Source organism: Ovis canadensis, chromosome 1, assembly GCF_042477335.2.
Source record: "Ovis canadensis isolate MfBH-ARS-UI-01 breed Bighorn chromosome 1, ARS-UI_OviCan_v2, whole genome shotgun sequence".
NCBI classification, from domain to species: Eukaryota; Metazoa; Chordata; class Mammalia; order Artiodactyla; family Bovidae; genus Ovis; species Ovis canadensis.
In genome coordinates, this window is record NC_091245.1 from 203243532 (window position 1) to 203266473 (window position 22942).

Consider the following 22942-nt stretch of genomic DNA (forward strand, 5'->3'; position numbering starts at 1 on the left):
TCCTTGTGTTTTGTTGCCAGGGCAAATTGTTTTCCTTTAAAGCTCCCACTTATTTTAAATAAATAAATCATTAGTTTCAAAACAGAAGTGTCAAATGTCAAGATACTTCTGACACACTAAGCTAATGAATGAAACAATTCATTAGAAGCTACTAGAGATAGGCAGGTTTTGAGACCTATGCTTTAAAGATTTTGAAAGGCAGCAGACATCATTCTTGGTCAGATTTTTCTCATGCATCTTGGCTAAAACATCAAGCTGGAGGATGCAGATAGAAATGCTTCCTTAAAAGGATCGAGATAGGTATAAATGATAGAATGGTAGGTGAGCAAAGTATGGTAGTCATATAAACATACCAGCCAGCTACAACACTGCTTCGCTAACCAAACACGCAAAATCTGCTGTAGACAACCAGTTTAGAATCTCTCCTTGGGTTTCTGAATCTACCCAGGGCTGCTGGCTCTTGCAAAATAGGGAATTCTTTAGCAAATAGGCAATTTTGCAGCTGAGTCTTTAAAAAAAAATGCAACTATTTTGGAGTGATTCCAATAGTTTCTATATTAGTAAGACTACCTATTAAACACAGTTCTGATTACGTGACATCCCTTTTTGTTGTTTAGTCACCAAGCCATGCCTGACTCTTTTGCAATCCCATGGACTATAGCCCACTAGGCTCCTCTGTCCATGGGATTTCAAGTCACTTGTTATGTGATTCAAGGTCGATAATAATCTAGTTTCAACCTATCCCTCCAAATATATCTTTTCCTACAATCCCCACAGAATTTCTGGCTCTCATTGTTCTCAGAATAGGTCTTGCACTTTTAGTTCTGGCTGACAAATATTTATTGGATAACTGCTATATTCTAGGTCCTATTCTATGCACTGAAGATATAACTGTAAAGAAAAGAATCTGAAAAAGAATATGTGTGTGTGTGTAACTGAATCACTTTACACCTGAAACTAACACATTGTAACTAAACACATGGTTTATTTATGATGTTTATTTACAATTTACATTTTTTAAAATTCCAATTCTGATATAGATAATGTATCATTTTAAAAATAAAGCTCAAATATACCAATAAAAAAGTAAGTAATTAACAAAAAGTCTCACCTTCCCATAGCTTATATTCCAATGGGGATCTTTTGCCTCCTTCTGAGTATATTCTTCACACGACACTTATCACACTGTATGATAGCTCTGTCTGTTTTCCGCCATCTGAACACTGCTTCCCTATGGGCATGTGCGTGCTCAGTTGCTTAGCTGTGTCCAACTTTTTGTGACCCCATGAACTATAGCCTGCCAGGCTCCTCTGTCCATGGAATTTTTCAGGAAAGAATACTGGAGTGGGTTGCCATTTCCTACTCCAGGGAATCCTCCTGACCCAGGGATTGAACCCAAGTGTCCTGTGTCTCCTGCATTGCCAGGTGGGTTCTTTACTACTGAGAGACCTGGGAAGCCCTTCCGCGTGCACAGCTCAATGGCTTACTCATCTCCCATCACCCCCATCCCACACTTTGTTCTGTGGTTGGCACATACCGAATTCTCAATGAATGACTTATATTGTGTATAAAGTTTCTTTTCCTGGAAATGTAAGTTCCTATTGTATCTAGAATCCATCTGTGAAATCTAACTCTTCTGTTTTATTAAATATGAAAATTTATTTTTAACATTGAATTTTTTTTTTAACAAATAAGGCATTCCCTGGTGGCTCAGAGGTTAAAGCCTCCAATGCAGGAGACCCGGGTTTGATCCCTGGGTTGGGAAGATCCCCTGGAGAAGGAAATGGCAATCCACTCCTGGAGAATCCCATGGATGGAGAAGCCTAGTAGGTTATAGTCCAAGGGGTCGCAAAGAGCTGGACACAACTGAGCGACTTCACCTCACCTCAAGGCATTTTGTTGCCAACAGGACTAATATGAAGCTACTTCTGATGGACCTAAACAAAATGAATGAAACAGGAAGAGGACAGATACATTGGCTTAACCTGTAATGAGTCTTTCCTCAAACCCCAGAACTCCTAAGCCTCTTTCTTTGGGCTTCCCAGGCTGCCTGGCCCACTTGTGGGCAGCTCCTCTGTCTTTTCTCCTTGAGACCAGCAGTGAAGCTAATTGGGGAAGCTGCACATCTTGTTCCCTTTCTTTTTGACCCTAAAGGTAGAAACTGAAGACCAGGTGTTGGCAACCTTCTGTGGCAGGGAGACCACGGACACAGAACAAACCCCAGGCCAGGAAGTGGTTCTCTCCCCCGGCTCCTTTATGTCCATCACTTTCCGGTCAGATTTCTCCGATGAAGAGCGATTCACAGGATTTGATGCCCACTACGTGGCTGTGGGTAAGTTGGAGAAGTGGGTGACTCATCCCCACATCTCCCTTTCTCTCTGAAAATTAAAAGTGTCTTGTGTTCTCTGCTTTAAAATGAACGCCTACTGCATAAATTCTACCATTAATGTCTTACTGCATTTGGTCTATTGCACATCTATCCATCTATCTATCCTCTATCCATCAATTCATCTTTTTTGACACATTTCAAAATAAATTGCAGACATCAGTACTCTTCTTCCTAAATATTTTAGCATGCATATTGTTTATCTAGAGTTCAACAGCTATTCACAATTTTTTCTTTCTGTGTAAAATCTATATATTCAATGAAATGCATAAATCTTAAGTACATTTGTTAAGCTTTGAAAAATTTTTATTTGTACATAACTAAGTCCCTAACAAGACGTTGAGCTTTACCATTAACCCCTAAAGTTCCTTTATGCTCCTTTCCAATTATACCACACTCTGACCTCTTTAGAGGTCACCACAACAGTCCCGATTTTTTCCACCACAATAGATTAGTTTTGCCTCTTGCAAAACTTCATATAAATGAACACATACATATTATATTTTGGAGATGAGAAATATTTTACTCAGCACAAAGTTTTTGATTTTCATTAATGTCGTTCCAATTCATTAGTAACTATTTCTTTTCCTGGCAGAGTAATTTTCCATTATACAAATATACTACAACCTATTTATTCATTCTCCTATTGACAGACACCTGGGTTCTATCCATTTTTTGGATATCATTAATAAAATTTCCACAAACCTTTCTGTACAAGCCATTTTGTAAACATATGTTTTCATATATTTCACATATGTTTCACTTCTGTGGGATATATGTTAATATCTAGGGGCAAAGTTGCTTAATCGTAGTGTAGGTGTATGTTTAGTTCTATAAGAAATTGTCGTAGAGTCTTTTTCCAGTGTTTGCACCATTTTGTATCCCTCTACCAATATATGAGAGTTCTGGCTGCTCTATATCCTCACCAACATTTGGTGTCATCAATTAAAAAAAAAAAAATTAACCATTCCAGAGGACATGCAGTGGTACTTCATTATGGTTTTAGTTTGCATTTTCCTGGCACCCAGTGATGCTGAGTGTCTTTTCAGGTGTAAGCTTCTTGGCCATTCCTGTATCTTTTGGGAAGAAATATGCGTTCAAATTAGGTTGAAAACATACATCTTTTTATCTTTATATTTCCAACGCCTAAGATAGGGCTTGACCCACCTTAGAGACTTAGAAAGAGGAGAGGTTAAAAACCCAGATTTTAGAGCCAGCCCACCTTGATTTGAATGAGGACTCCACTTCCTGTCTGTGTGACTTGGAGTAAGTTCCTTCATGGCTCTAAGTCTCAGTTTCTTCATCTGTAAAAGGGGGTCATAACCGTCCTGCTCGCTGTCATCACAGCTGTTAGAGAGCAGTGGCACCACCAGGAGTCAGGTTGCCCAGGTCTGACCAGGTTTTCTGTGACCTCGGGCAAGTTTCCTCATTTGTAATTGGAGGCTTGCTGCTGCTGCTGCTGCTGCTGCTAAGTCACTTCAGTCGTGTCCGACTCTGTGCGACCCCATAGACGGCAGCCCACCAGGCTCCACTGTCCCTAGGGTTCTCCAGGCAAGGACACTGGAGCGGGTTGGCTCAGATGAGGCTTAAATGAGAGAATGCAGGTATCTCTCAACACAGTGAGTGGCTCCACTGAGTGCTCTGTAAATGTCGGCTGCTCTCTTCACCATCACACTTGAATTGGTTGTGAGAGGCTCTACCTGCCCTACAGATGTGGATGAGTGCACAGAGCGGGAGGACGAGGAGCTGTCCTGCGACCACCACTGCCATAACTACATCGGCGGCTACTACTGCTCCTGTCGCTTCGGCTACATTCTCCACACAGACAACAGGACGTGCCGAGGTGGGGCCCAGCGCTGATTCTGTGCATCACTGCTAGGAGTCATATTTTCCAGTACGATGAGGGGAGGCTCAGAGGAAGGATGAACAGGCAGCAGGAATAATTAAAAGTGCAATCAGACCGCAGGGATAAAGATGCTGAAATGCCCACCAGCCTGGAAGTGGGGTTCAGATTCTCAGAGAACTGCCTTTGAGAAGCCCTGGCCTCTAGGCCATCTTCCTTCCTGGGGAGCAGGGCTTTCTGCTCTTTAGCCCCCATTTCCTCTCCTCCTGTAAGTAACAAGCCCAGTCAAGGGAAAACCCAGGTTTCCCAGTTCTGAACCCTGAACTAGGTTTTACCCACCCACTCCTTTTTTTCTGCTCTTCCCTGGCCTCTCACTTTTATATTGTGATAGAGAGAACCCCAGTGCAAGCGAGAGAAGGGGAGAGAGAGAGAGAGAAAGAGACAAAGATAAGACAGCAAGAAAACATCCCTTTCCTTCTTGCTCCCTTTGCTTTCCCCTCTCATCCACGTGCCTTCTCTGCCATAGTATCCAGGCTGAGGTGGGGAGGGAGAAATAGGAGGACGAAGACATTTCCACGAGGACCTCCTGGCTAGCGGGTAATAGCCACACAGGCAAATGATACAATGTCGTGAGTCTTGTAAATGAAGTGCGAGTGTGGCTCCGTCAGACCTGAGTCGGCACCGAGTGAACAAGCACTTCCCAGAGATGATGCCCTTGATGAAGGAAAAAGAACAAGGGAAAGGAGGGCATGACAGGCAGAGAGAATAGCTTCTGCAAACATTCAGGAGCATGACAGGATTCAGAATATTTGGGGAATTGCCAGCAGATCAGTATGACTGCAGGGTAAGGATCTGGGTCCTAAAAGACCACTTGGAAGCTGAGTGAGGGAGCATTGGGGGAGGGCTTGCTAGAAACAGGATTTCTTTTCCTTTCTTCTTCAAAAACTTCTACTTCTGAATAAACCCATCCATATAAAGCAGGCATATACATGGGTTTTCTTGAAGAGGGTTGTATTTTCCATGGTTTTCATTCAGTACTTATTTATTGAGTATCTACCACGTACTGAGCACAGAGGGGCTAAGACTGAGCAATGTTTATGAATCCTGTTTTTCATTTTTGCTTCTGCCCCCCAAGAGCCTTTTTAAACATTCTCTTCCTAATTGACTCGAAATTTAATGCCACAAATACCCTTATATATGTTTATGCACTATATGTCTGCCTGTGTGTTATGCATGAAAAAAGTAACAACTTCCCCTCTCTAAGAACCAATTTTGGCCCCTCTGGGAGCAATGCCATCCCCATGAGAATGCTTGGGATAGAAAGTTAAAGCACACAAATTCAGAGACCACTCTAAACCTTGTTCTGTAGCTTGTAACTGAGGGACTTTAGGGTCAGCTATGCCCCCTTTCTGGGCCACAGTTTTCTCATTTACAAATGACCAGAAAGAATTGACATGCCAGATCCAAGGACGATGGTTCAATGGCATATAACAGGACCTTTGCAGGGTTAAGCCATGGCCAGGATCCAAGACACTGGTTGCTGGGTTGCAACTGTGATGGGGAACAGGGCAAACTCCCTGAGCTCAGGGAACTTGTGGGGGCAGGAAAGTCCACCGAGAAATACGTTTCACAATGCAAGCAGTGGTCAACAGCATGAAGAGAAACAAAGCAAGGCCAGGGTCCAGAAAGCGAGGGTATGTGTGAGGGTCCTGTGTTAAGGAAGGATCAAGGATGGCTTTGAGCAGAGATCTCACGGAGTCCTGGGCTGAGGGGAGAGCAGCACAAAAGAGGAGAAGATCCTCTTCCTGACCACACATCTCAAAACCTTCCATCTGAGACCCCTCAAGCCCCACACCAAGATCGGAGAATTGGACAAAAAGGCATATCACACTCACTGCCTTTGAGTCTGAACCCTGCAAATTACTTGGTTGTGTGACCTTGAATAAATCTCTTCCCCTCACTGAACTTCAGTTTCCCCATCTGTAAAATGGGGATAGTGAATCCTTCCCCAACTTGCCTCTCAGAAACCACTGGGAAAATTGTACCATCGCAGATAAGGAAGGGGATGCTGTGGCCTTGAGTGTGGTGTACCACTTTGCTCCCATCTGCTTCCCACAGTGGAGTGCAGTGACAACCTCTTCACCCAGCGGACTGGCGTGATCACCAGCCCCGACTTCCCCAGCCCTTACCCCAAGAGCTCCGAATGCCTCTACACCATTGAGCTAGAGGAGGGTTTCATGATCAGCCTGCAGTTTGAGGACATTTTCGACATTGAGGACCATCCTGAGGTGTCCTGCCCCTATGACTACATCAAGGTAAGATAGCAGGGGCTATATGCACTGGGGATACTGACAAATCTTGGCTGAATTGGGAAAATTCTCTACCTTCTTCCAGGATAGGGGGCCAAGCCAGTGGCTTCCTAAAAAGTAATTATTTAAAATAACATCTACCACCTTGACTGGACCCAGTCTAGGGAACTTCCCTGACCCCACCTGCAAAATCCCTTCTGGCAGGTAACATAATGTCATCATGAAGTGACACCAGGGTGAAGATCATGGGGACCAGCTTAGAACTCTGTCTGTGTGTGTTAGTCATTTAGTCAAAAAATGTCTGACTCTTTATGACCCATGGACTGTAGTCCATCAGGCTCCTCTATCCATGGAATTTTCCAGGCAAGAGTACTGGAGTGGGTTTCCTCCTCCAGGGGATCTTTCCAACCCAGGGATGGAACCCGGGTCTCCCACACTGCAGACAGAATCTTTCCCATCTGAGCCGCAAGGGAGGCCCAGAACTCTGTCCACCATACATTATATCCCAGGTGCCATGCTATGAGCTTATCATTAGGCAGGCAACTCTAGGGGTTTCACTGTCCCCCTCACCACAGTAAGGGTGACAAGATGAAGATATACTCAGGATTATGGAAGTCATCAAATGAGGGTTAAGATGTGCTGGTCCTCAGAGGAGGAAAGAGAAAGAGTTAAAGCAGAGGCAGGACGCAGGCCTGGGGGCTGGAAATCTGGACCAGCCCAGATTGCCTCTTCCTTCTCTCCATCTCCGCTGCCTCTACCTGAGTCCAAGCCCTGCTCTCTCCGGTCAGCTGCAAAGCTACCTGGAGGGTTTTCTGGCATCCACTCTTTCTCTGCATGGTATGTTCTCTTCTAGCATCCAGGGTAAATTTTATAAAAGCCAGGTTACATCAAGATTGTACTTGGAATAAACATGAATTCCTCAACACAGTATGGCCTGTGGCTGCCTTCCCATCCTCAAGCCATGGCATTCCCTCTCCTCCAGCCTCACTGGCTTCCTTCCTTCTCTTGATACTTACCAGGCTCTTTCCCACTTTTGGCCTCAACCTTTATATACATTGTTTTCCCCACCTGGAAAGTATTCTCCCCTCCTCTCCAAATGACAAGCTCCTCCTACTCATCCTACATATCTCAAATCCAATGTTACCTCCACAAAGAGGCCTTCCCTAACTGTCTATTTAAAGTTATTATCTATTATACTGAAGCTTCGCTGGTGGTACAGAGGTAAAGAACCCACCTGCAATGCAGGAGACACACACAGGAGACAGGGGTTCAATCCCTGGGTAGGAAGATCCCCTGGAGAAGGAAATGGCAACCCACTCCAGTACTCTTGCCTGGAAAATTCCATGGACAGAGGAGCCTGGTGGGCTGCAGTCTATGGGCTCACAAAAGAGTTGGACATGACTTAGCAACTAAACAATATCTATCATATTAATGATGAAAATTATATAGACTACATAGATGTTACTACTTAAATTATAAACATATAGCATACATTTATATTATATATCACCCTGATTATTTTTTGTGATACCTACTACAGCTGGTAATTATTTTTTTTTATTATCTATTAGTCTGCCCTGACTAGACTGCAGGGTCTTTGCAAGCAGGGGCCTTTTCTGTCCTGTATACCTGGACAGGGCTCTGCCCCTCTCTGAAACATAATATGTTCATCTCTGAGGAAAGGAAAATCAGCCTGCCTTGTCCACTTCCAAGGTCATTGTAATCTGTGAATGGGAGAGTGGAGATGGAACCCTTTGGTGAATGGTAATGCCCACTAAGAATATAAGTGAACACCATGGACTCACATGGAAGCTTCCAGAAAACCCTGGGTGCAGAGTAGAGATGATCCCAGAAGCAGTCACTGTCACTCAGGTGTGACCCTGCTTTTTTTCTATCTCTCCCCTCACAGATTAAAGCTGGTCCAAAAGTTCTGGGGCCCTTCTGTGGAGAGAAAGCCCCAGAACCCATCAATACCCAGAGCCACAGCATCCAGATCCTGTTTCGCAGTGACAACTCAGGGGAGAACCGGGGCTGGAGGCTGTCATACAGGGCGACAGGTAACACAGCTTCTCCCCTCCTGGGTCACACCTGGCTTCCATGCTCAGCCCTCATGGCGTAGCGGCCAGGGAGTGTGAGGGGTGCTGGCCTGGGGCTCCTCTGGGGATGTGGCAAGACTCCCAGCCCTGCCACTGAGCAGCTTGGGACCAAGGCAGATTCCCTCTGCTGACTAGCTTCTCATCTATAAATGGGGTAAAGGGCAGCAATGATGGTGGGTTTGGATAAGACGTTTTCAAAACTGGCTGCACTTCAGAATCATGTGGGGAGATTCTTAAAAACAAAAAACATATATACATTAGTATATGATACTTGTTTCTCTCTTTTGGACTTACTTCAGTCTGTATGACAGATTTTAGGCCCATCCACAGCTCTACAAATGACCAAATTTCGTTCCTTTTATGGCTGAGTAATATTCCATTGTATATATGTATCACATCTTTCTCCATTCATCTGCTGATGGACATCTAGGTTGCTTCCATGTCCTGGCTATTGTAAATAGTGCTGCAGTGAACACTGGGGTACACATGTCATTTTGAATTATGGTTTTCTCAGAGTATATGCCCTAGGAAAAACGGTACAGAGGAACTCTTTCCAGGGCAGGAATAGAGATGCTGACATAAGAGAGTAGATGTGCAGACACGGGGTGGGGGAAAGGGGAGGGTGGAACAAATTGGGAAATTGGGATTGACATATATGTACTACCTTATCTAAAATAGATAGTTCGTGGCAACCTGCTATAAAGCACAGGAAGCTCAACTCGGTTCTCTGTGGTGACCTAGACAGACAGGATGGGGGAGGGAGGGTGGAGGGAGGGGATAAATGGATACATATAGCTGATTCACTTTGTTGTACAACAGAAATCAATACGACATTGTAAAGCCTCTAATAAAATAAATAATTTTTTTAAAACTATAATTTTCAAAAAGGAAAACAGCTTCCAGAACTTCACACTGTGATTGACTGGGCCTGAAGAGGATCCTTCCAGCCACAGGCCTTCCAAAGTCTGGGGCAGAAATTTGAGTATAAGCCTCTAGCACAAAATGTTTCATCATGGTGGTTTGCCTCCTTGTGCACCCAGAGTGACAAAGCCCACAGGCCTCATTGCTCAGTCCCTTGAGGCACCCGGTCCTGGTCCAAACCCTGCTGGAGTTACTTGACCCAAGGAGCGTACAGTAACTGGAGGAAGAGGGGCAGTGGAAGGATCACAGCTGGGTATGACTAACACAGTGCAAAGACGCTATATCCTGGCCTTGACTCATCACCAGCTTCAGTGCCTGCTTGTGGGGAGAGGCAGGAAGAGGATATTAATTAGGGAGAGTTTATCCAGGAAATACATCAGGCTTAGGGATTCTATCCAATATAGCCTTTTGAAGTGCAAATCACAGTCTCTCTAGCACTGTGAAGAAAGATCTTGGGAAGAAAGAGGGGTCATCGTGAGTGGCCCGAAAGAGCCAACTACTCCCACTGAGTAAAAATTTCAAGGGTAAATTTCAGCTGAATATGAAAATTCTGTTCCTCTCATCGTCTAGTATGAAAGGTACACACTGGTAGGTACTGAGCTCCTTATCCCTGTAGAAATGTCCCACAGGTCTACTATGGAAGGTGGAAAGGAGACATCAGACAAGAGTTATACTCAGACATTTAATACCTTTTCCTACCCTGAGTTTTGATGAGATCATCTAGCAAACCACCTCATTTTACAGATGAGGAAATAAAGGTCCAAGTTGGAAAGTGACCTGCTCAAGTGTCCAAAGTAAGCCTTCTTCAGGGCCTGGTAGGTCTAGGCCCTGATACCCTGGGGGTGCAGTTTTCACGTGTTTTTTTCCACCTCCATCAGGCCTTGAATTCTAGGGAAAGGCTTCTCATGCCCACACTTTCCTTTGTTTTCTCACCTACTCCTTTCATTGCTCCCCACCAGGGAATGAGTGCCCCAAGCTGCAGCCTCCTGTCCATGGGAAAATCGAACCCTTGCAAACCATATATTCCTTCAAAGACCAGGTGCTCATCAGCTGTGACACAGGCTACAAAGTGCTGAAGGTACAGGGTCCTGCCAGGGGAGGGGTGGGTCTCCAGGCTAGAGAAATTCCCCAGAGCTTCCCAAGGCAGATGGGCTTCCAGAGCTTGTCCTGGTCCCACCATGGTATTTCCGAGCTTTCCCACAATGCGCCAAAAATTCCAGCCTTCTGAAAATTCAAAGCATGTGTCCCAGACTCTCCCTTCTGAAGGTGGTACAAAAGTCCAAGCGAAATATCCATTCAGCCCGACAGTCAGTACAAACAGCCTTAACAAAGTTCATCAGGCTTACTGGGTAGCTCTGGGACAGAAGCTGAGTTTTTAAATGTGGCAGGGGAGCATTGCTCATTCTCTGAAACAGTGGTTCTCCTAGGAATCCTCTGGTTAACTTAACAAAACCACCTCCCAGGCCCCACCTGAGATCAATTAAAACAGAATCTCTGGGGCAGGGCCTGTGATCATTTTGTCTGTTAAGGTGCCCAGGTGAGTCCAGCGTAAGCCAAGCTAGTGGACGGCTGCTCTCATGGAATGATAACCCAAGTGGGGTCCCCACCACACCAGCACATCACTAGTTAGAAATGCAAAGGCTTGGTCCGCAGGCCAGAGCCACTGATTCAGAAACTCTGGGAGGGGGCCTGGGACACTGATGCTCACTGAGTGAGGTTTGAGAGCCACGGCTCTGAAGAAGGCATCACCAGCACAGGTGTCCCTTCGAGACAGCTGCCCAGCCCCCAACCAACACCCCCCGAGCCCTGCCCTGGCACTAGGTGTCTCTCCAGAGTAGAAACAGATGACATGAACTCAGTGTCTGTCCTCCCCTTGACTTCAAGCCCTCGGAGGCCCCCGTTGGGAAAGCCCAGCGGAGAACAGCCAGCTCTGGAGGGTGAGCTGGTTACACTGGGAAACAGTCACCAACCCACCCCCTCTCCTTTCCTCTGCTTCTTCATGCTTCTTCCTAGGATAACGTGGAGATGGACACATTCCAGATGGAGTGTCTGAAGGATGGAACGTGGAGTAACAAGATTCCCACTTGTAAAAGTAAGAACACACTGTTGGCTGGTTATAAGGGTCATGAGCCCCCCAGCACTGAGGGGATGTGAGCAGAGCCCACACGGGGTGGGGGGAGCCTGGCAAGTGCACCCTGAGAGGGATGGGGCAGGAATTTTACAGACACAGTGCAGTTGGATGAAAAACTCTCAAATGTTCCTTTCAGCAGTAAGGTGTTAGGATTTCAAAAGACACTGCTTGTGAATCTCAGTTTGCTTTCTAAATACTAATTTTACCTCTGCCTGCAGACAGGTTGCCAAATTTGCTAGAGGAATAGCTTGTCTCCACATTTGAAACTAGCTCTGGCATTTGCTAATATAGGACACTATTTTGGCGCTGGTGACCTTGACAGTATTTATGTGGCCATCAGCTGTATCCACTGTCTCCTGGGACAGCTGTGAAGGCAGGGTGGTGAGGTCAGCACAGTGGACCTGCACGAAGCAGGGGATTCAGCTCTGCATGGGTTCTTGGAACCCAGAGTTCTTGCCTTGGCTCTGCTTCTAACCCATGCTGTGATCATGGATAAGATCCTTCACCTCAGCTATAAAGAGGTTTGGACTAGCCTTAATATTCTAGAATATATTCTAGTGGTTCTGAAATAATGTGATCCATATAAATCCTCCAGTAAGTTTTGTAAAAATACAAACTGACAGCAGCCATGCCCTCTCCCACTACCCAGGTGATTTTAATGCAAGACTTGTAAGGACCACAGTTTTAGAGGACATCTGTGGCAAAAGTGATGGGAGGAGGCATAGTGACAGAAAGTAAAAGAGAAGGGAAGGAGGGGAGGAGAGGTGAGACGTCAAGAAGTAGAGTGGGTCCCCAGCCAGCCCCAGCCCCAATTCATGAGCCTATATAAACTTTGAAGTGCTATTCCCTTCCCTTGTCCTAAATGACTCTGGTCCATTAAGCAGACAGATGCATTCCCAAGGGGACACTCTCAGGGTGGGGCTCCCTTGAAGCAAATCCCAGGCATAATTTTGGAGCGGAAAGTGCTTGTTTTAAATTTTCTTTTTAATAGGACATTGTGGCTGGAGTCAGAGACCAGTGTAGGAAAGAGGGGCATTTTTTGACTCCAACAAAAAGTTTCAACAGATGTTTACTGGTTGCCTATGCAGAAGTCCATAGGGAATTCAGACGGAAAAGACAAGGTCCAGACGTTAAAGAACTCAAATGCCAGCAGACACGTGTGCCACCGCCTCCAGCAGGTGGCTCGTGTGTGGTGCTGTGACTGAGGCCTTTGTGAAGCACTCTGCAGGACAAGGCAAGGGAGCATTCTGAAGGAATCGGAGGACAAGGGGTAGAAAGGACAGGATGTTGCTTTGGAGACAAGGAGTTTTAGATTCCAATTCAGACTCCACCAGTTCAGCATGCCTGAACCATTGGCTCATCCTCATTTGGCCTGTTTCCAGCATTGTTGATTGTTCTGAGGACTAATTGAGATTCGGGTTCAATCCCTGGGTCGGGAAGTTCTCCTGGAGGAGGAAATGGCAACCCACTCCAGTATTCTGGCCTGGAAAATCCCATGGAAAAGAGGAGCCTGGCAGGCAACAGTCCACGGGGTCAAAAGGAGTCAGACAGACATGACTGAGCACAACTGAGTTAATGTACGCATAATACCTAAGGTGCACCAGGAATAAGCAAAAACTCAACAAAAGCTTGTTCAGCTCCCCCATCCAACACCCTTTATAAGAAGAGGTTTTGGTCTCTCTTTCACACTTTTGGAAATTTTGGTAATAATTTTTTTTTTTTCCCTAATGAGATACACACTTTTTATGGTAACAGAAGTGTTGGTAGAGCAGGACAACTCATGTGATTGATGGTACTTTTATGTGACATATTAATATACAAAAGTATCAGGAAAAGAGGAATTGTTTCCTTCCTAATATGGCCTGGTTCTCCCACACGCCGGTTCTCAGACACACCGGCATCTCTGCTTGTTCACTGAGTAGGTATTTATGGAGCACTTTTGTTCCAGGCATGTGCCAGGTCCTAGGAGAGATGCAAAGGCAAAAAGGACTGAGAAGTTGAGAGTCCCCAGGGAAAGGGGTTGAGACAGACAGGAAGCATATGTGTGCAGTGAAGGAGACTTGCATGGGAACAGGAAGTGGGAATTATGGGTTGTGGTCCTGGCCCTGCCTCCGCCTGCTGCGGTGACTCCAAACAAGTCTTGCTCTGCTCTGATGCCATCTGTCAAATAAGGGTTTGGAACAGATGAATGCAAAGCTTGCTCAGGGAGCAGAATGTTATCATTGCCGCGAGCCAGGACTTATGACTGTGCGAGTTCTCAGAATGGTACACATCCCACAATCCCAAGCTGTCCTTCACACTAACTGTACCTGCACTGTGCATTCTTAATCAATTCTGGTGGAGCAATTTCTGTATTTCCTGCATAAACCATTTCTGCTTTGCTTGCTAATTTTTCTTTCTCTTCTTTTTCTCTCTCCCTTCTCTCTGCTTCCTTTCTCTGCACCGCCTAACCCCTCTTTGATCTTCATCATGGTGGCAGAAACAGAAATGGATGTGGAAAGCGACCCTGAGTCAGAGCAAGTGGCAGAGTGAATGCTGGGAACCCACACTGTGCAGACATCCAGGAACGGACCACTCACGAGACCCCGGGTCCCAGGGCTCCTCCATCCCTCCCCATCCTCCCAACACTCCATTTCCCATTTCAGTGCGGGTTAGAATGGATGCTGAGCAAGGCAACACAGGCCCAAGCAGTTGAAACTGCCTCATGTATGAGAACAACTCTCCTTCTGAGGGTTCACCCATCATTTAAACATTATGCTGGAAAATAATGAAAAGATAATGGGCGATTTCTTTTTTAGCACTTCTATGTGGACTATACTCTTGTGAAAGGAAAAATGGCTTTGATTCTAGAGACACTTGATTTAATTTATATTCAAATGCTTAGGAGGACCAGGTCAATGTGAGCCCTGATTTCTACTCCACATCTCAAGGTTAAATGGGCCAGAGTCACTTTGTGACTTTAATATTTGTACCTGTTGCTACTTTCTTAACAACCCTGAGTAGGTGAAGTTAACAATAACTTGTATAATGTGGGTTTTTAGGAAACCTAGATCTAGTCTCACACCCAAAAGTTTCTCTTCCACCTGTACCTAAAATGGGGCTAAAATCCCATCACCAGAAGATCTTTCCTCTGGGGCTTACAAAGTTTGCATTTCTGAAAACTTCCTAATTAAAGTTTTTCAAAAGATAGGCATCAGACTTGAAAACAGCAGTGTTCAGCTTTGGAGTCATGGGACATCACTGGGTTATAAACAATGATGAAGAAGGGGCTGCAGAGGTTGGGAGTCTCTGCTTCAGCCTGAACAAAATCTAGGTAGACATATCAAAGAACCCTTGCATTACACTGTGCCTGCTTATTAGTTTATTCGCTGATTGAATGGGCTCTTGATGAGGGCAGAATCCTGCAAAGCTGGCCAAAGAAAGGTCCAGAGACTGAAGTGCCATTCTAGATCAAGGGTGCCCCTGAGAGAGGAGCTGGGGCATTCACTAAAAATAATCATTAGTGGAATCAATATTTTTAACAGTACAAAGGATAACAGGCCTTGCACTCAGTGTGATAGAGGGGATCATCATTTAGGCAGAAGATATGATATGAACCCAAATATTTATAATACCAGTAAACAAAAGATACATGCATCAGAGGGTGAAGAATAAAGGGCCGTGCAAAGAAAAATGTGGAAGCAGCTGTATCCAATTAAAAGAATGAGAAAATACTTTCAAGAAGCAGCAATGTTTGATCAAGGCCGAAGGGTGGGCAGAGCATGAACCACAAGGTTTCCCCGAGTGGGAAAGCAGCAGCGCAGTGAGGGGTCCTTGAAACTGGAGCACAAGGGCACCACGGGAGGGATGAAGATGGGGCTGGGGTCTGGGTGGGCGGGGCTGGGCATTTCCGGATCTGGAGGGCCAGGTGAGCCAATTGTGTGTGGTTGCCTAGAATGCCCCTAGACTGTGTCAAAGCATCTTCAGGATGGAGGCTCAAGAAGAACATGTCTGAAGGGAAATAAATGACAGCAAGAGTGAGAGTGAAGATAGGGTGTGGGTAGCACAGCCTGACGCAGAGACGCAGGAGAAAGGGAGGCCGAGGGAATGGAGGGAGGAAGCGTATTTTGATTCCAGGGTGTGGAAGTGACCAGGTGCGCTTTAGAGAAGACGTCAAGACCCTTCCTCAAGCAAAGAAGATAGACTGAGACAGGCCTGATCTAGCATCTTGGATTGTGTCAGGCAGAGCTCCAATGGTCTTGCTAATGGAAGTTGTCTCCATGTCCCAAGGAGATACAGTAATTTGCCTACCACAGTAGACCTGGAGAGAAGGTGCACCTCTTTCCCACTCACTATATCCAAGCTGCAGTGATCCTCTGTTTTCCACTATTTGTCACACCCTCTGTGTGGCTGTAATAGCAACTTCATCAGTGAGCCAAGTGACTTCTCTGGAGGGAAGTGAAAGCAGGCCTTCAGTCCAGACAGTCTCTGCTAGTGCTGGACACGTACAGGCTCTCAGGGGCTTGAACACCTAGCCATGTCTAAGACCAGCCCTGGAATTGCTCCACCTTGGAAGAAAAGTTATGACCAACCTAGATAGCATATTCAAAAGCAGAGACTTTACTTTGCCGACTAAGGTCCATCTAGTCAAGGCTATGGTTTTTCCAGTGGTCATATATGGATGTGAGAGTTGGACTGTGAAGAAGGCTGAGCGCCGAAGAATTGATGCTTTTGAACTGTGGTGTTGGAGAAGACTCTTGAGAGTCCCTTGGACTGCAAGGAGATCCAACCAGTCCATTCTGAAGGAGATCAGCCCTGGGATTTCTTTGGAAGGAATGATGCTAAAGCTGAAGCTCCAGTACTTTGGCCACCTCATGAGAAGAGTTGACTCATTGGAAAAGACTCTGATGCTGGGAGGGATTGGGGGCAGGAGGAGAAGGGGACTGCAGAGGATGAGATGGCTGGATGGCATCATTGACTCGATGGACGTGAGTCTGAGTAAACTCCAGGAGTTGGTGATAGACAGGGAGGCCTGGCGTGCTGCGATTTATGGGGCTGCAAAGAGTCGGACATGACTGAGTGACTGAACTGAACTGAACCGAATACTAGATATTAGGTTTTGAAGATAATTTGGGCAAAATAAACTGCTAGACCTAAGTTAAGTGAGACAAGGCTCATACAAAGATCCAGACACTAAGCAATGATATTTCCTAAAAAAAGGAAGAAAAAGCTGCTTTGAGACTCATCAGGAAAATACTTGTAAAATTGTTTACAGTTTTAGATAGTAAATATTATTGCCTCTTGCTGTCGTAGTGCTGACCCTTACACACTTCCCCCACCCCCGCCCCCCCAGAATAGAAGGGTATCTCTACTTTTGGGCGATCAAAATAAATGGTAGCAATTCATCCAAGGGGATTGGAGGCTGGGAAACACCACTAACCAGTTCTCTGGGTGTGTTTGCCTTTCTTGTGGATAGGAGGTACCTACCTGCATTTACTCCCATCCTTCATCCCTCTCCTCCATGCTGGAGGCTCTTAAGATCAACTATGTTTTAAGCTAGATAACACTCTATTCAATAAAAAAGATAAATTTGGAATTCTAAAATTAAAAATCACAGTTTCTGAGTAGCATCTTATGGGTAAATTGCCCCTGTTTCTGTTTTCCAAGGTGAGCAGGTAAAATTCAGGAGGAAGGAAACTGGCTTTAGAATGTGATCCTCTGACATCAGACAGCTAATGTCCAGCCTTACCAGAATATTGATTATAGGCCATTTTTACTAGAAAACAGATTCTAATAACTGTCCGTCTGGTTTACTTAAAAAAGCACTGAGTTTAAGATCAGGTCTAGTTCTCTGATTCACTGTGTGACCTTAGACCAGTCAAGTCTCCTCTCTGGCTCATCTGTAAGTAAAGATGATGTTCTAGATTGCCTAACTTCAGATTCCATTCCCCCCGGGAAGTTCTGAGCCCCTGGCATTCTTCAGACAGTTCTGACAGAGGCTGTTTGACCTAAGATTATGATTTCCTTAGAAACGAGCATCACCCCATAACAAGGCCCTTGAAGAGATATTGACAGATTGGCTCTGCAGCCCCTGTCCTGGCTCCTGGCAGACTCATGCTGGAAACTCCCAAGACTTGCCTGGTCTGGCAAGTTCTCCTAAGACCACCTCTGAGGAGCAGGTATCTTTGGTCTTGTCCTTCAGCCAGCCCCCCAGGAGCAGCCACCCACAACCAGAGAAAGTGTGCAGGTGAAGATGAAAGTTCGGTTCATCCTAGCTGCCCCCATCCTGCCTTCTGTGCCTGTGGGGAGCCAGCAGGGTGGGGCTGTGCAGGCATGCAGAAGTTGAATTTTTGCTTGTTTTTGTTTTTTCTTAAATGCCAAGCTTCAAAGTGAACACAGTAACTGCTCTTACTCAGCATGTGGTTGGGGCTGGAAGAAGTGAAGGTTCTTTAGTTTATATGAGCCAGAATTTTCTCACTGAGCCACGGGTTTCATATTTGGACAAAAGAGGATAAGAGGATTGCACAATAGTACTGGAAGTTAAGGAGAGGGCCCTGGTGGGGAAAAGTCTAGGATCTGCTTGAATCTCAGCAGACCAGCCCCTGTCCTGGAATTGACACCAGACCAGGTGAGCTGACCGCCCAGCAGAACTATCACAGATGGGAGAGAGCCCCAAATGCAAGGCTGTAACATTGCTCTCTGGAGGCAACCTGCACATCATATGAGACAGACCCACGAAGTTGCCCCAAGAAGAAGGGGCAAGGCCAACTGAGGGGTCTGCTCTCTTCCCTCTCAGTTGCGGACTGTGGAGCCCCGGCAGAGCTGGAAAACGGAGTGGTCACCTTCTCCACCAGGAACAACCTCACCACATACAAGTCTGAGATCAGATATTCCTGCCAGAGGCCCTACTACAAGATGCTACGCAATACCACAGGTGAGCCTTGCGTGCTTTCCCAGCCCACTCCCTCCTCACACTTTGGGCTCAGGGTGATGGACAGCCAGTCTGCTGGCCCTCCTTTGAGAGGAACTGGGAGGAGAAACCCTTGGAGACGTGCCTCACCTCTCCCTGCCTCAGGCCTGCACCCTGAGAGTTAAGCTTCATGACACCCCAGCAGCATGACATACTGCTGGGACCTATATGACATACCCACACAGACACACTCACAGCCCCCCGCAGTGAAGGAACCCTCAAAAAGATGCGAAGGCCAATCAGTTCTGCCTCCACCGCAGACGAGAGCCAAGAAAATGCTCCGAATTTCCCAGAGCCTGCAAGTCCTCTCTTTCGAAGAGGGATAGTGGCAGAGCTCACAGAGCGCACAGGGCTAGTGTAAGCCTCATGAGATGGTGGGCACGACCGCGGTTTATGAAAGGGTTTATTAAGTGGGGAAGCAGGGGCAGGGCAAGTGAGCCGCCCAGAGCTGTGTGACTAATGAGAAGTGCCCTCCAGGGTCTGGGCGGGGCCCCCACAGGCAGGAGTTAGATTGCTCAGAGGCTTAGACACCATACTGAAGAGCATGCCATTTATTTTAGAGGCCAATCGGGAGCTATTGCGATTTTGAGCCGAGACAGAACCAGATCAGATTCCCATTTTAGAAAGACGCTTCAAGTTGCAGACCAGACTGGCTCAGAGAGAACAGCATCAGAAAGACTCTTTGGAAGACTTGCAGTGATTCACAGTGGAAAAGCTAAGAGCTCAGATCTATTTTCCATGTGCTAAGAATCAACCACATTCTCCTTTTTCTTCGACCTTTTTTCCCTCACCCAGGTGTATATACCTGTTCTGCCCAAGGAGTCTGGATGAATGAAGTCCTGGGGAGAAGCCAGCCCACCTGCCTGCCAGGTACCTCGCTCTCAAGTTCTCTGCCTCAAGGTCCCATGCAAGGCACTGGGCCCACGGGTGCTCTGGCTGTTAATGGGGTAAGGGGTAGGGGGCATGATGCTTTGATTGCTTTTGAAGAGATATCTTTAGGTGGTCAAAGGTCAGAAAAGCCTAGCCTCACATCTTCTCGAACAAACCAGCCTCTATGTTCAACCTATTCTATCACAACAGAACACTTCTTGCCTCCTCTCTCTGCCTTTCTGCTCTCTTCCTGCCAGGCTTCTCATCTCACACAGTTGGTATTTGTATCAGCTGTGCACCAGGAAAAGTGAGAAAGTGGGCACCTGCTCCTCAAGCACTCACTGTGTGGTAGTGAAGTGAAGTCACTCGGTCATGTCCGACTCTTCCCAACCCCATGGACAATAGCCAACCAGCCTCCTCCGTCCATGGGATTTTCCAGGCAAGAATACTGGAGTGGGTTGCCACTTCCTTCTCCAGGGGATCTTCCCGATCCAGGGATCGAACCCAGGTCTCCCACATTGTAGGCAGACGCTTTACTGTCTAAGCCACCAGGGGGTAGAGGAGGTGGAAATCAGACAAGCACTAAATAACCATAGGACATAGGAACAAATTCTTCCAAAAAGCAGTATGCTCAAGTCTTAGAGACTGCTGTCTCCCCTGAGCTTGCTTACTGACCCTACTTTAAAATGAACAAAGAGTTTTGTGGTAACAGGAAGTGTCCCTGTGCATATAGATTTGGGGGCTATTCTATGGATATTTGCATTGGTATTAAACAGATGAATGGTTTACATCATCATAATGATGAATGCACATATTCAAATTGACTTAGAATATTATAGCCCTAGATGCACACTCTAGGGTTAAATAAACAACCCTTCAAAAATTAAATATTCACAACACAGAAATTTACACTTCAAAAATAAATAAGAATAGTGATTCAATCAATAGTGATTGAAAGATACAATCATTCAAGAGAAGCAGTGTTGATTTCATCATTTGGTCGAACAGCAGTTGCTTTGCCATATGGTTCAGGGTTGAGTGGCATTCATATTTTACTGAATTAGAGTGTTGGGTAAATTGAGATAGTATATTATTTGAATGGTACATTTTAGTAATCTTCAATAGTCACTCAGTAGATTTCTAGATTTAGGCATTAAAATGGAAAGGCTATGGAGCCGTCTACCAGACCTGAAGAAAGTTTTAGCATTTGGGCATCAGCTTTGGCCATCACAACGGCTACAAGATCTCAGAGAAGGAAGACATTCCTACATGTGGTTGTCTGGGAGCAGAGAAATGAGGACGGGTTAGGAAGACTTCACTTAAGAGTGCTTTCAATCTAAGCAAGAATTCAAAGAATTCATGAGGATCTGGAAGAAGGAAAAGGTCAACCCATCCACACTCTGCTGGCCCCCATCATCTCAGGTAGGCTTAGCCAGGAGCACACCTAAGGGCCACAGCTGGGGAAGCCTTGGAGAAAATGGGGAATGGTACAGCTGTGGCAAACTTGAGATCAAATCCCCATTCTGCTAATACTATGCGCACTGCTAATACTATGGCAGTGTAGGTGGGTTCCATCCTGGGCAGTCCTGTTGTGATGTCTAGAAGTGGGTGAGGCACTACGCTGGGAGTCAAGGGCCCAGCTTCTAGTCCTGGTGTTGCCTTTTCCTGATCTCCATCTTTGGTAAGTCATCTGACCTCTTTGGGGCTAGGATTTCATACCTCAGAAGTGGGGGAGCAGAATCAGGTGATCCATGACACTCTATGACTCTCGATGGTCATCATCCTGTAGATTCATACAAAGCATGTTGGATATGAGTCTTTAAATTCTGGTAACACCTAGTCTTGAGCAGAACATGGTGTATCATTGGACCAGGCCAGAAAATTCCAAATTCTCTTCTAAAACACTGAGATTGAATGCAGAGACAAGCCAGAATAGAGAAAGCCATTTCAACTGGCATCATAATATCCACCTTTCCAAGGAAACTATTAAGCAAATATTATTTTCCTCTTATTTTACACTGAGAGAACGAAGGACCAAGAGGGTATAATGACTTAACCAAGGTTACCTGTGAAAAGTTAGAGGCAAAACTGGAAGGTGGACTCAAGACTTCCGATGTCAACACAAGCAATACTGAGCCACTCTTGACTCTGCCATCCTCAGGAACCCAGGATTCCAGAATATTACAATTTTGTTTTTAGGGCCCTCCCTCAGTACCTCCAGTCTTCTAGAGCCCAAATCTGATTTCAGCACAGCTGAAGCTCTAGTATTTCGAGTCAAGTCTTCTGTCCCAGGAAAGACTGGATGGAGAATGGTAGCAGATAAAAAGAATGGCCCCATTTCAATGAGCGCTCTCGAAGGCTTGTGGCATCATTCAACATCTTGAAAGGACAAGAGCATATAAAGAAGAAAAAAAGACTTCAGTGGAAAAAATGAAGCTAGAATCCAAAGAAACAGGCCCCACTCCTGGCTCTGTCACTAATGACTTTGAATATGTCTCTTGCATTCCCTGAACCTCAATTTTGCTGTCAGTAAATTAGCCGTTCTCCAAGCTTCCCCAGCTTGGAGACATTCTGTGACCTGGGGCATGCCACTGGCACCTTGGTTGGAAAAAAGGCACCGTTCAGTGCTGGCTTTGTTCTGACCATGGATTGAGCCACAGGCATGTCCCTCATCAGATGCGGGCCTTGCAGCACTCAATAAGTTGCTGCACAGGGCTAGTCACAGACCAGCCTTGAGAAATCACTCTGTAGGCTGCTGCTTATAATTAGGATTCTGGCCTTCAACTCTGAAAGGCTTGGCCACAGCCAATTAGCAAAACCCAGCTCACATCTGGCCTGGGGTGAACAGCAGGGTGCCTTAGACTCACATAAAACATCCGGAAGAAGAGCATCTGAAAAGCATTAGGTTGCTGGAAGCCTGACCTCTCAAAGTTGCCAAGACAACTCAAATGCTCCTTGGTCTTTAAAGGATTACTGAAAGTATCCAGGGCCAAGGGGTGTAGCCCTGGCAATTTGCAACCAAGAGGAGGTCAGTGCTCACACCAGGCTTACCTACCAGACCTAAGCACTCTGCTGGGAGGGGCCCTTGTGAGCTTGTTCTTAGCCAGCAGGGGGCTGGTACTGAAGACCCTCTGCTCATGGGCCGAAGGCGTTTGGCTGCAGGAGACTGGTGGTGCATGTGCATGCTCGGGGTACAGCTCGGTGGAACGAAGTTTGATCAGACCTTTCTTCTTCCCCTGAAGGTACTACTGGGTTCCTGGGTGCAATGGTGGATGGCTCAGAGCAGAGCCCATGCATCATTGCTTGTAGATTGTGCCACCTTTCTCTAAGCTTGGATGCCCTGGCCATCCCTTCACAGCATGTGTCCCAAAGGCCAGAGAAGAAAAGGCTACAGGGCATGAGACCATGCTCTTCATATGTAATGAGGCATTGTGGAA

At 46.0% G+C, this 22942-nt stretch overlaps 1 protein-coding gene across 9 annotated transcripts in view; it reads left to right on the plus strand.

Annotated features, from left to right (window-relative positions):
* The window catches only part of MASP1 (MBL associated serine protease 1), a 67007-nt gene that overhangs the window by 25639 nt on the left and 18426 nt on the right, over positions 1–22942 (plus strand). For 8 of the 9 annotated variants that reach the window (XM_069558184.1, XM_069558245.1, XM_069558236.1 and 5 more), the window contains 8 exons: positions 2155–2332; positions 4098–4229; positions 6348–6544; positions 8448–8595; positions 10515–10633; positions 11569–11647; positions 18462–18599; positions 19431–19505. In XM_069558184.1, the coding sequence (XP_069414285.1) occupies positions 2155–2332; positions 4098–4229; positions 6348–6544; positions 8448–8595; positions 10515–10633; positions 11569–11647; positions 18462–18599; positions 19431–19505 (1066 nt within the window). Of the gene's footprint in view, positions 1–2154; positions 2333–4097; positions 4230–6347; positions 6545–8447; positions 8596–10514; positions 10634–11568; positions 11648–14165; positions 14455–18461; positions 18600–19430; positions 19506–22942 lie in introns of those variants that run through there. The other variant, XM_069558254.1, reaches the window with a different exon arrangement.